Consider the following 14,035-nt stretch of genomic DNA (forward strand, 5'->3'; position numbering starts at 1 on the left):
TATGATATGACATTGAAAAGGGAGATAATTAAGCAGCATTATAGAACTTTGGGGCTTCAATTGAACATGTCCTGCATCTTGTGGAAACTACACTTGCCTCCAAATGAGCAGACATTTAAAGTAGAGTCTCACTGGCCGATTATGAATTTTGGGAAATTGCATAAGGAAAAAAGGCATGGTTTAAGAAACAGAAGACATGATTTAATCAAAGTTGGGCATTTTAAAATCTCACTAACTTAAGCCATGTGTTTAATAATCCTATTAGATAAACGGGACTAATGTTCAGCATTGGCTTGATTGCACTTAAAACAGCTGATTAAAAGCCAACCAACTCTATCAAGTTGTTTTAAAAGACTTTTGGAAAGCTTGCTCTTGAAGCTCTTGCTTATGAAGAGGGGGTTTCATAGCTATGGGGCTGGTAGTTAAGTGGTACTCCTGGTGGTCTGCAACACCTACCTGCTGGAATATGAATGGAAAGAATTTGTAATTTAAAAAAAACAAAGTACACATTTAATCTGGGACCAGGACTGAACAGCTCCACAGGTTCTCCAAGAGTTAAGCTGCATTGGTAATGTGGGAGGTTGGGACTCCAGAAGCCCATATCACAGCATTATTCTGACTTCAGTCGATAAACAGTCCTAGTAGCCTATTTTTGTTCTAAAAAGTTGCTTTCAGTTCAGTCAAGCCCTGCCAGCAGCATTCCACAGAATGGCACTTCCCTGTAGATAGCACTGAGATTAAGTACAAATGCTCAAGGAGAATCGCCTCCGAGATTTCTTAAATCACCAGGCCCTGAAGCTGATCACGTGGGTAGAAGTGTGGGTGGGTGATTTTGCTTGTCAGTGACAGCACTGCACCTACTGAAGGCAGCCAGGAATTCTCTCTCTCTTGCCTACACTTCCGGCACAATAAATCATTTCATATCTTGCCAGATCAACTCATGTGCCTGCAACTGGGGGCAAGATGAGGTTTTCACTGCCTGATTTATCATTGCATGGCTGAGGAAGGAGGTGGAACTAGGGGGGGGGGGAATCACAGGAAGCAAAGCCCAGAAGCTCCAAAAAAGGAGAGAACAAAATGAAATCTCTAGCCTGCTTGACACTCTACAACCTCTCCCTTTCACAGAATTTAGTGTTCTGAAACATCCCAACAACAAATCCACTGTCATCTCTCTCTCTCACAAATAACCGTCATCTCTCTCTTGCACACAGATAGGGTTCACAAGTTATGAACATCAAAATTTATCCATTTTAGTGTTTATGCACAAGCACGGAAGTGCTGGGCTGGCAAGGGTGGGCGGTTTTGATTTACATATGTTCCAACTCTGGACAAGCCTCCAGAATGAAACTGGTATGTACCCTGGAGAATTACTGTACTTAAGAGAAGGAACTGCATGGCTGCTGGAAAGCACACTTTCTATAGAAAGTTTCAAAGCATTTAATTAGAGAATCAGGAAGCACAAGACATTTTCAGAAGGGAGTCTGGGGTGCTACATTTTGAGACTAAAATGTTGGGGTAAACCCATTTAGCACTTATACAGAGGCCCATTACCACATAAGATTGTGGGACTACCATTTTACATTAATACTCACAAATAGCTTTTAAGCATGTTTCTTATTCAGAGGTTAAGTGCACCAGAATTATTGTGCACCTTTTTCTACACTCTTCCTTCCCCTCCATGTTGTTATCATGTCCCTTTAGACTGGGGTTTGTCCCCAGTTTCAAGTTTGGTATAGAACAATTTAACACCTTCGTCAGAAGGAATCTGCCATCAACTGCCTTTGTACTGTTCTAAAACCTCCTATTTTTAAAATCAGAGGAGAAAAGCATCAAGGCCTACAATGAATACAGATGGTGCCTCAGTAAGCATGAAGGATATGTTCTTGGACCCCCTGTGGATACCAAAACCCACAGATAATGAAATCCACCTTTTTGGCATCCTCCAAAGGCGATTGCAGCTGTGCTTCAGAATAGCCCCAGAGTGTAAAAAAAATATGACTTCTGGTTTCCTGAGGGAAACTGGAAGTGATGTTTTTTTGCCCTTATAAGGCATTCTGAGGCCTGGGGAAGCACTCCAGGGGCTTGGGAAACTGGAAGTCACTTTTTTGCACTCCGGGGCCATTCTGAAGCCCACAGAGGCCTCTGCAGGCTTCAGAAAACCGTTCTAAGACAACCAGAGCATAGCTCTGGTAGTCTTTAGCGGGTTTAGGTTGGGCCATGTCTGCCTCAATGCAGTTCCAGGAGAATGCGTTGAGCCATATCTGTGGATAAATAGGCTCAACCTGTATTACCAGTTTTTAGTTTCTTCCTCTGACTTGGTATAAAGCAGCACTTTTAAAGGGGTAGTTCTCTTGTATTCAGCAGGGGGTTAGCAACTGCTCCTATTCACCCAATTGTAATCTCTTTTCAGTGGCTGTTTGCAGGTGTTTTCTTACGAGCCCTCTGGGGACAGGGAACCGTTTCTTATTTCTTTTGCTATACAGACAACTTGATAAACTTTTTATTGTATACTGTGTAAATATCTTTTGTGACAATCTCATGAGCTAGACTTCCACTGCAAACATGCTACTCCAATCTTCTTGTGAGTCCTCAATATTTCTGGCTGTTTATGCCTATCCCCATCAGGATCTCTGCCTTTTATTGACTAGAACTCATACAATTAAATCAACTAAAATTACTTTACATCATGGCAACCACCACACTAAATAGCAACAACTTAGTATGTTTCTTAAAAAGCCACTTCAAGCCAAGGTTCTCAATCCAAATTTTCTAACATGGATTTATTCATTTCTATCCCATCTTTGACTAAATAGTTCCAGGACACCCAATATAAAATGATTTACAATAAAAACCCAGTAGATGGGTAGATGGGACTGGTCAGCCTGGGAAGGCAGCTCATCTGAGAGAAGGAAAACTCTGATCCCAAACCTCCACTGCCTTGTGGCTACATCCAGTTATGGAAAAGGCTTCAGGAGTCAACCTCCAGGCAAAATCCGGAGCCGGAGTCCCTGAGGCAGTTCGTGGCTGAACACAGTCACGTTCTGGCAACTCCTGCGACGCCACTGGAACCAACCGTATTGGCTTCTGCCTTTCCATTGGACCATTTCAGCAACGTGGAGAGGGGGGATTTGCTGCATGGGTAACAGCCTATCCTCCATAACTGCTTTACCCAGGCTTCACGCACTGGAGAGGACACTCTGTTCCAAAACCACCATTCAGAGCGTGACACCATAGTCTTCCAAGACTGAAGGATGCCAACACAATAAAAACAGACTCCACAGTTTTAAATACTCAAGACACAGATCAGTACAATACTCTGGCAGCAGATACAAGTCAGCTCAGCTCCACAACCCAAAACCCTAGTGGAATAGGTGCACCTTGAGCACCTCTTAAAAAGCAAAGAAAGAGGGAGCACCTTGCACTCCAAGGTAGGACATTTCAAGGTGGGATCGAAGAGACAGCTCTCTCCCTCATGGATGCAGGCTAAGCCTTGTTCAATGCTGTCATGCAGAGCGGAGCCTCTCCTGAAGATCTTAATGGAGGGACAGATTCAAATACAGCTGAAGTAGTCCTTGGGCTATCATGGGACCAAGCCACATAAGTTTTAAAAGGTGGGAAATAGGATCTTCTTGACCTGGACTCCAAGCACATTTAAAGAGCAGAAACAGAGCAACTCAAAAGCAATTCTACAAACCCTTGTTTGCTTCAGCATAACTTTAGAAACTATTTCCTCCTAGCTTGTGACTTTAATTTGGTCAGGGTAGACCTTCCTGGCAGCACTAGCAGGAGAGGAACCAAATGCTTATTTTTCTGTATCCAAACAGTCACATTCAAGGGGAAGTCAGGAAAGTCTTCAAGTTCAAAATTGTGATACTGGGTGTGGCCATCTAGCCTTCAAAGATCACAACACATAATGTATAATTTTGCTGCACTGTATGCAGATAATCACAAATAAAAAAACAAGAACAAAACCTTACTATCAAAAACAGGGTAACTGTGAGTTACAGCACTGATGATGATCACTGAAGTCATCTCCAAAATATAGCAACTAAATAAAATACAGGGAGACAAAATCACCCTGGAAATATTAATAAAAGCCAATAGTAACTATACTTATTACTTGAGGCAATTTCAAAGATCTAGTTTTTGTAAAACCCAGAACTAAAAGAAAATATTCAGTGTCAGTTAAGAATTAGTTTTCTAAAATATTCTCTGCTACCATTTTAAGAAGCATCAAACCTACCAGTAGAGAATGCTTTGGCACTGTGACAAGTTTACAGTAATTACAAGAGCAAATCCCTTTCTCTCAATAGCTTGCAGCAAGTGGGGCATACTAGTCACAGATATGATTTGCTCTTTCCCCAAACATGACTTTTAAACAAGAACTCATTTTCAAAATGTTTAACAGGAGATTATACAAACCTGAGACCTAGACCTTGCTTCTATCAAAAATACACAGAACAGGTTAAGAGGTAAACAACTGCTGGGAGCAACCAGAAGAAAACTAATTGCTGGGAGCAAAATTATGACACGGGGGAAGGGGGGAGGAGGAGGTATTTCTTTCATATCATAGTTATAGGTTTTCCAGAGGCAACTGGCTGTCCATACCTGGAAACAGGATGCTGGACTGGAAGGGTTATGTTCTTAAGCATCACACAGGTACACAAGAGTTATTTTGGCTTTTTAGCAATACTGCACTGATTTAAAGACTCATGTTTGTTTATCAAAACTCTTCCTTGGGCCTGAAGTAAAAAAACACACAGCACAAACAATTTTGCCGGTACTTCACTCCAGCAAGACTGAATCTGATTCAATAAACTGATTTTCAGGATTGGAAATGTGTTCCTCCTCACACAGATATTAATCACATATGGTGGAGTTCTCAGATCAAAGTTACTGGCCTGAGAGCCCAAGCCTATGCCTGTCTACTCAGAAGTAAGTCCCATTAGAGTCAATGGGGCTTACTCCCAGGAAAGTGTGGGTAGGATTGGGCTGTTGAACAGTAAGAACTATTTTTCTAGTAATTAGCCATATTGTACATCTGACTCCTATGACGATGGCATTCCATACAATGTAACATCCCTCTGTCAAAACACCTTATAATAAAACTACTGATTATAACAAAACCTATAAGTTAGCCACTAAAATGAAAAAATTCTACTTTCCCTTTGGTAAGATAATGGTTACTGAAATCCTCAGACATTGTGGAGCTGGACAAACTAAGAGCACTAGAGAAATTGATCGGGCAACTCTCTGCACTCTGCCGAGAAATGGGATACATGGTGGACAAAATATGTCAGGAAAAGCATTCATTTTTGTCAACAAGTTTTCTTTTGTTTCAAAGATTTCTCAAGATATCTGCTAACACTACTTTACAAGTAGCTACAAGGAAATAATTTCATTCCACTGACACCTTCAGAAAAACCCAGGAACCATCCTCCAAACTCAAGGAATACACAGGACCTTCTATCAGCTTCACTTTTCAAGAAGTGCATCAGTTTTAAAATGATGAGAAAGTTAAGGACAGCTGCCTTGTTTACTAGCAAGAAACTGTACCTTGCTGGTAGAAGACATTCTTATTCAAACAGAGATGTGCCATGGCGTGAATTTTTTTTTGGGGGGGGGGGGAGGAATGGTTTCTTCCAAGTCATATACTGCAAACATATTCAAGGTCTCTGAGAATTTAGGCCCAATTCATATGTACTTTTATGGCACAACCTCACTGTTGTGTACATGAACAGTATCCACTGGACATTACAGTATGTGAGAAGTGATGTATGACTACAGCACATGGTGAAGGAGAAGTTAGACCATGCAGCTTACAAAAACTCTCTGGAGAGAGTGGTAGGGCAAGAGGTTTCTGCTCCTCAATGAGGAGTTTGCATGTATTCATGTGGCCTTGACTCATGTGTCACTCTTGCTCCTGCTGTCAGACTACCCCATGATGCAATTAAACAAAGAGAAACGTCACTTACACAAGGGAGTCTGTCTTAATGAAATATTCTAATAATAGTAACATGCAGCCAATTAACCAGCATCCCAAGCTTATATGAAAGCTCTGCAACATTGCTGGTGTACACGTGCAAGGCATCACTCGATGGTGTAATTAGACACATTGTGCTTGGCTACATTGTTTCTAATTTTATACACTGTAAGGTGCTGTCACCTGGACCCCAACCAGGTGGCCAGGAGTTCCCTGGGCACAGAGGTCTCCTTGGGAGTCAAGGCCTACTCAGGAGTAAGCCCCGAGTGTCAGCAGGACTGGGAGCCATGCAGGACACCTACACGGGAGTAGGGACAGGGAACAGCTGGGAGCAGTAAGACACGTGGGCCGGAAGGGTGGGGTTAGGCAGACCTGAGGTAAGCCTCATAAGGGAGCTGGAGAGGGAGGTCACTACTCTCCAGAAGGAAGCTGGTGGGAGAAGGCAACCCAGCCCAAAGGGAAAGGAGAGATGCCTCTACAGGGAGGGGGTTGGGACAGAGACCTTCCAGGGCCTGCCCAGACCCAGAGGGCGTACCCTGGAGAGCCTTGGTGGTCGAGATGGGTGCTCGATGCCACTACAGCCCAGGAGAACCAACTGAGAAGGGAGCCAACACCAAGGGACAGTGGGCCCTCCCAAGGCCAACCAGCCTGACCCCAGCCAGCTGGGGCAGGGTCTTCCAGAACACAGGCACAGGGCTGGGGCAGGGAGGCCTGGACTACAAGCTCCAAAGAACCCGAAGGACCGGGGCCTGAGCTGCTCTGACGGCAACGACACCAGTCAGCCTAGATGGAAGGGGGTCGTGAAGTAACGAGCCCCCATGAATGTAAAGAGGTTGACTCAAATAAACCGTCTATGTAAAGCTGCCATACCTGCTTCCCGCTCGACTGCCGGTCACCACGCCTAGACCGGGTAAGCCCCTCGTGCTCGGAACTGACCCCAGGGCAGGGGCCTCCTCCCGCCATGGACATTACAAGTGCCCAGGGTCTCAGGAGAAGGGAGCGGTATAATGTTTAATAAATTAAAAAATGACTCTCACAGTAGTTTTGATCACAACTGAAAAAGTACCTAACATTTGTAGCATTTTCCCAGTCCTGACTTAACTTAAAGCCCAGTACAAACTTAAAAACAAGTTTGGAGAGAGCTAATTGCATCTAAAAAGATAATTCAGAAGCATCTAGAGCAGTGTTCCTGAAAGTGTGGGATGGGACCCAGTGGGTCACAAGCCAATTTCAAGTCAGTCCTCATTCATTTCAAGATTTTATTTTTAATATATTCAACTTGATGCTACCATGGTATGTGACTATATTTGGGGAAATGTTACACACCTGTACTTTTAACAGGTAGCTATGTATATGTTTTTAACAATGATAGTAAATGAAACTTACACCAGGGTAAGTGTGGGTAGAATTGCAGCCTAGGTTGTTTAAAATTTTCATGCTTGATGATGTCAAGCAGCATATCAGCATATCATTGTGTCAGCATATTATGATTTCCAGTGGGTCCTGACAGATTCTCATTCTAAAAAGTGGGTCCCAGTGCTAAAAGTTTGAGAACCACTGATCTGTTTGAGTGTCAGAGTTCTTCTCATAAAATGCAAATAGGAAGCTTTCCCTGATGTGATACATTGTTTCCAATAAGCTGAGAGCACAGAAGTACTTTCAAGTAGCAGCCCTTTCCAGTTGTACCTCCTTCATCCATTTTTAAAGAGTTTCAAATAAAAATCTTGTATTCGTGGAGGTAATGATAGCAAAGGCAAAATGCGTGTTTTGTCTCTCATTCCTTAACTGTAAGGAGCTGTATGAGCCATCAGGTGCCATCCTGAGCAGCCCTTTTGATGCTAACGACATCACAGTCCAAAATCAGCACACTGACTCCAAGGGACCTAATCTGAATAAGGAACACACTGCATTTTCCAGCACCGTGGCACTTGTAGTTCATGAATTCACCTTCCGGGTTACAAAGGAAGTGGGGGGAAGGTAGAGACAACCTCAATATTTTAACTTTTCTCTTTCCTAAATCTGGCTTTTTCAACATAGGCTTCAACTCTATTCCTAGTTGATGCAAAGAAACAATTATTTTGGTGTCAGCATAACATTTTCTTGGGGGGGGGGGTTGCTTGAGAAAAAGGCATACTCAGAAATCTAAGCTTGAAAGCCACAGCTCCATGATAGAATACATTATTTGCAAACAAGGTCTCAGAATCATTTCTTAGTATCTGCTCAAAATACTTGGGGAAGCTGCTGCCAATGACACTAGACAATGCTGAGCTAAATGGACCAATGTTGTGATTCAATATAAACTTCATATGCTTAAGCCACTTGTGTAGCCCTTCCACTAACAGGAATGGGGGAGCTGTCCTAGGTTCTAACTTTACCTATCCCCAAACATCTTCCCAACTCAGAGCTTTCATTCACGAACTTTTCTCTAGCTGCAGCCTCAACAGAAAAAGAAACTGCGCAAGAGCAAGGACATGCAAAATGTCAGTACAAAAATCATATGTCAGCCAGCACTACAACAGTGCAAAGAAGCTGTCATTCAGCCACACTGCTGACTCCAAACCAGAAACACCTACACTTTGGGAAAGAAAATTTTGGGAGGCTAACAGGTTGTGCAACTTCTCTCTTGATCTGGGACAGGGAACAAGCACTGCTGCATGTCTTCCATGCTAATGGGATTCAACAGGTTCCCTTGTGAAATGGAACCAAGCCACTCTCAACAGCATCAGCCGCATCCCAGTGTATACTGGAAGCAGGGATGACCAACAGTACAATTCACATGACTGCCAGCAAGACAGGCAAATAAAATCCCAGAATCTCTCTCAAGTTATCCTAAACACCTTTAGGATCTGCTCTGCTTTCAGCTTTGCTGAGACTACATTAGATGCTACCAGTTCACATCCAACACCACCAATATGAGACATTCAAGTTACTGCACAGGTCTACAGCCAGGACGAGAAGTGTTCTAACAAAAAAAAAATGTACAAAAGTTACTTACACCTACGCTAAAGGAGTCTTTGATCTGCCACCTGCAGCTAAACTCTTCAGAGCACTCCTTCAACACACAAATCCAGAAGTTTCCGAACTGTTAGATAAAAACATACATACAGGAAGCCCAAATGCCAAACTAGACATAACTTACTAAAGCTACAAGAGTTACTCTAAAGACTAGTATGAGTTGGTGCTATGTCAACTGTTTTTCGCAAGAGCAGCGCAGTAGCAGGACATGGCTATCGAGACAAGATCTTTCATGTCTATATCCTACTCTGTCCCTCAAGATGCTCAGAATAGCAATTTATCTCTGCAACAGCCCTGTAAGGACAATTAGGATGAGAGCAAGTTACCCAAGGGCACCTCACAGAACTGCAAGACTTAAGTGGGGTCATCCAAACTCAGCACACTGACCCTGTATATTAAACTGGATCTCTTGATAGAGAAGTGTATTCGTGCAGTGGATACATCCCTGGAGGTTTATCAGCAGGGAAACTGAGGAAGGCAAAGCACTGCAGCCTGCCCCATGAACATGCAAGTAAGTGTGTTTTAAACTGCTCCAACCATAAGGGTTGGAAGTTCATTTTAAAATAAAAAAACTCAAAAATTCTACTGTTATATACATTCCTTTCTTGTTAAAGTTATGTAAATAAGTTATGGTGATCATTGGGACTTCTTGTCTTAAATATTCATCTTACTGGCTCAATGGAGCTCAGTATTTCTTAAGAGCGTGCAGGGTGGCTGGCAATTACTTACATGAAGCACTATTAATTACAAGATTTAAACCCCCCACACTTTTCACTCTTATTAGAAGGTGCTCAAGGCACGTACTGTAGGGAAGATTAGGGTAGTACCAAATAAGTGTTCGTTTCCTCAGAAATTTACAAATTAAACTTGAAATGAAAAAAAGAGATTTACAAAGCAGATTCTGAAGTTATTGCCTTTGGCTCTGCCATTCTGAATGTTTTACGAAACACACACAGTTCCATCATAGGGTACACTGAGTCCTTAGCAGTGTTGCTAACAGAGAATCCAACACAATGATGGGTTGATGAATGAATGAAGTACAAATTCATATAAGATGCTGTCTGATTGGTTGAGATGGTGATGAGTGAAGGTGAGTGCATCCAGCCTAACATGAAAGTTCAGGACACTTTAAGCCCAAAAGAGGTGGAGTTCAAAAAGACAAGTAGCAACAGTTTGCTGGCGCCGTTTGCATGGAGGTGGAACACAATCAGAGGCAAGTCTGAACTCTGTCTCACAGTAAGCTGTCAACTGCCATCCTATTTGTACACTTCACTGGGAATAGGTCCCATTAACTCAGCAGATCTTAATCCAAGTACTGTGAATATGCATAAGACCAAGCCAAAGAAGAAGACCTGCCTGATGTAGTCACAACTAAGCCCCACCAATATCAAGGGTACTGGACAGAGCACACAGTTAAATCCCACTGATTTCCATACAGCAGTTGTAACTTTTGCTAGCTTGAGTCTACTATCTCTAACTTAACTAAACCTAGAATGATCACATATGGACAACACCAAAAAGAGCAGCTTGGGCCAAGCTCCCTCACAGTTTTGTATAGTGAACTATTTGCCTACAGGCTACAGAAGAATCATTTAAGCAGCACATGATGCCCACCTGTTTTACGGCAGGAAGAAAAGTTTAAAAGAGGCAACGGAGCTTAACCCAGAAGTCAGCACTACAAAGTTTGTGGTTATTTAGAAGTGATTCATATATGGAGTGTGACAAAACGAACCAATAACCACAAACGTGGGTGGCACTGTAGAACTGTAATTGTACGTAAGGAATAAGGGTTTCTAGATAGGGGCAAGTATTCAGAATTAAAGGTTATTCCAGTATAAGAATCACGATAGGAATAAAGAATCACTTTCATAATGTATACGGTTTCCACACGGTTAAGCTTAATCTTGGCCACTATTGTAAAATAGAGATGGAAACCACTGACAGATGCCAGAATCATCAGCTTCATCAAGGTGCTGCACCAACTACAGGTTAGTATAATATACTCAAGGTAACATGATTCTATAATACTATTTACATCCCCCTCCCCACTATGAACCACTTTATTCCATAATGCACAGAGCAGTAAAGGCTCACGATACCAGCACCTATGCACTCTGGCAAGTCATAATGCCAGAAGCTTTACAATGCCATGTGCTATATGAAAACAGAATAGGGCGAAAAAGGCAATGTGTTGGCCCCACTGATACTCCCACCTCTCCCCAGAAAAGACAGCCAACTGGCGTGGTGGTAGAGGGGCTCAATCATACCTAATCAGTTAAGGGCAGCCTAGGGAAACACCCTATTCACAGAAATTCAGCCAACAAGATTACTAATTTCACACCAGCAGCTGCAAGGAGGGCTTGATATGTGCCAAACCGCTCAGATTCAAACTGTCATGGCACACTTTTTTTTTAAAGAGACAACAATGTTCAAAAAGACTTTAGAACAGTGGTTCTCACACATTTAGCACCAGGACCCACTGGAAGTGGTGTGACAACATCAAGCAGTAAAATTTTTAACAATCCTAGGCTGCAATTCTACCCACACTTATCCGGGAGAAAGTTCCATTTACTATCATTGTTGTAAGAATATACATAGTAGCCTGATAAAAGTACAGGTCTGTAACATTTCCCCAAATGCAGTCATATACCATGATAGTATCAAGTCTATCATATTAACAATATTGAAATGAATGGGGACCCATCTGAAATTGCCTTGTGACCCACCTAGTGGGTCCCAACCTACAGTTTGAGAAACACTGAGAAGCAAGGCACAAAAAATTCTAAGCTGATAATTATGTTTATTTCTGATTCACCCTTCTTGTGAAACTGAGCTGGGCTCTCCTTACGAACAGCCCAATCCTATGCATTTCTACTCAGAAGTCAGTCACATTATAATCAATGGGGCTTACTCCCAAGCTGGAGTAAGTGGACAGGATTGCAGCCTACAAGGAGATCCTTAGGAAGGATCTAGATCAGTTGCTCAATGTTTGTCCCCTGCTATACCTTTTAGCATGGTTCATCTATCAGAAGTACCACTGCAAGTAACTAGTGACGGTGTCATCACAGGTTACTTCTGGACTGGGAGGCCAGATGCAATGCAACATATACTGGTTAGAAGCTCAGGGCAGACAGGAGGGCTTTTCTGAGCACATGAAAAGCGCATGCTGGAACTCTGCCTGCCAAGCCTCCTACTGCTGCTTGTTGCATTGCAGTGTTGGTCTCCGCCAGGTAGCAGGGTTGTGGGGGTCTCATGAACACCACTAGATACCACCTCAAGTACCATTGGTGGTACAAGTACCACTGGTTGGGAAACACTGATCTAGACCCAAAAAGAACCACAGACTGCAATGCCAGGGCTGGATGTCCGAGCCCCAACCCACTGCAAACCTTGCTGGGGCAGAGCCAAAAGAGAAGGATCCCTACTGCCTCCCTACTAGGCAGTCCCATTTTTTGCCAGGTGCAGGAGAGGAAAGAAAAGCAGAGCAGGCTTTCTAATATGGATAATTGGGGGCAATGCGGGTGGCACTCTGTTGAGGGCACAGATATCAGTCAGATGGTCTTAAGACTTGGGGTTTGGGGATCTTGGGAGCGCACCCCAGCAGGACTGAAGACTTTAGGGTTTGGTGGGAAACAGATCTTGGAAGAGTATTACCCTCCCCCCATTTTAACTCTCCAGGGCGAGAGGAAAAAGGGAACCTGCCAGAGCTGGGCTTGCCTTCTCCATTCCAAGGCTTTCTCCCCAATGGTGGTCCCATTTTCAGACAGAGGAGAAAAGCACAGCAGACTCTCTAACACAGATAATGGGGAGGGGGCACACTGGATCTTGGAAGAGTGCCCTCTTCCAAGTAGGACTCCTCCAGTAGGACTGAAGACTTCAGGGTCTGGGGGGGGGGCACTGGATCTTGGGAGAGTGTCAAGCCCAACTCATGAAGGCTGAAGACTTAGAGGGTGAAGAAGGCACTGGATCTTGGAAGAATGTCGAGCCCCTTCCCTCCAAGAGGGCTAAAGACTTCAGGGTGGGGGGGGTAACAGATCTTGGAAGTGTGTTTGCCCCCCAGAGGGGGGCACTGGATTTTAGGAGAGTGTCAAGCCCCCCCTCGAGTGCTAAAGACTTCAGGGTGGGGGGGGAGAACAGATCTTGAGAAAGTGTTAAACCCCCCAAAAGGGAGCATCGGATTTTGGGAGAGAATAACCCCCCCCCCCCAGCAAGGCTGGAGACTTCAGGGTGCGGGACAGATCTCAGGGGGTGTTGGCCCCCCAGCAGGGTCTGGAGCACCGGGTCCTGGGAGAGTGTTCAGCCCCCCTTCCAACTCTCCAGGGCGGGGGCCCTCGCCTCCCTGTCGGCTGCGGACGGAGGTCTCGGGCGTCCCCGCCTGGCGCCGGGCCGCGCTGCATGGCGCTGCAGCGCAGCCTGCCTGGCAAGAGGGAGCTCGAGTCCCGCTCTGGCGCTCGCTCGCCGCGCCTCTCACTCGGCGGCGCGGCGCACAGCGAGAGCAGGCGGGCGGCGGGCGGCGGCGCAGGAAGAGGCCGGCGGCGGCCGAGGAGGCGGCGGCGCGGCGAGCGAGCAGCGAAGGCAGGAGGGGAGCGGCGCGGCGCGGGCGGGGAGGACGCGCGGCGGGCGGGCCACCCTACGCCCGTCTACTCGGAGGCAAGCCCACTGCGGCCGACGGGGCCTGCTCGCGGGTGGCGGCGCAGCCCGCGTGGCGTCCGCCCGGAGGCAGGGCCCGCTCGGGGCTTGCGCCCGGGGAGCGCGGAGGGGTCGGCCCGCGAGGGCGCCGCGGCCGCGCCTCAGAGCAGAGCGGGCCGGGCGGCGGCGCTGCGCGGGGAGGCCGGAGGGCGGCAGTGCCGCGGCGGCGGGTGGCGGAGGGGACGGTAGAGGGAGACAAAGCCCCGCAGCTCCGGCGCGCCCAGCCCGAGCCCCATCGTGACACCTAGAGGCCGAGAACGCGACTGCAAACCCCGCGCCGCTTACCTGCCCCGGAGGCGCCCCGGCCCGCTCCTGCCCCGGCCCGCTCCTGCCCCGGCCCGCCCCGCG

The 14,035-nt window shown here is 45.6% G+C and overlaps 1 protein-coding gene across 3 annotated transcripts in view; it reads right to left on the minus strand.

Moving 5' to 3' along the window:
- Nucleotides 1-14,035, minus strand: part of CTCF (CCCTC-binding factor) — a 31,227-nt gene extending 17,192 nt beyond the window's left edge. The window contains exon 1 of one of the 3 annotated variants that reach the window (XM_066637521.1): nucleotides 13,973-14,035. Coding sequence is in view for 1 of the 3 variants with exons in the window: in XM_066637520.1 (XP_066493617.1) it covers nucleotides 6,854-6,952 (99 nt within the window). In the remaining 2 variants the exon portion in view is untranslated. Of the gene's footprint in view, nucleotides 1-3,415; nucleotides 3,733-6,853; nucleotides 7,157-13,972 lie in introns of those variants that run through there. The other 2 variants (XM_066637520.1, XM_066637522.1) reach the window with 2 other exon arrangements.

This window comes from Tiliqua scincoides, chromosome 9, assembly GCF_035046505.1.
Source record: "Tiliqua scincoides isolate rTilSci1 chromosome 9, rTilSci1.hap2, whole genome shotgun sequence".
NCBI classification, from domain to species: Eukaryota; Metazoa; Chordata; class Lepidosauria; order Squamata; family Scincidae; genus Tiliqua; species Tiliqua scincoides.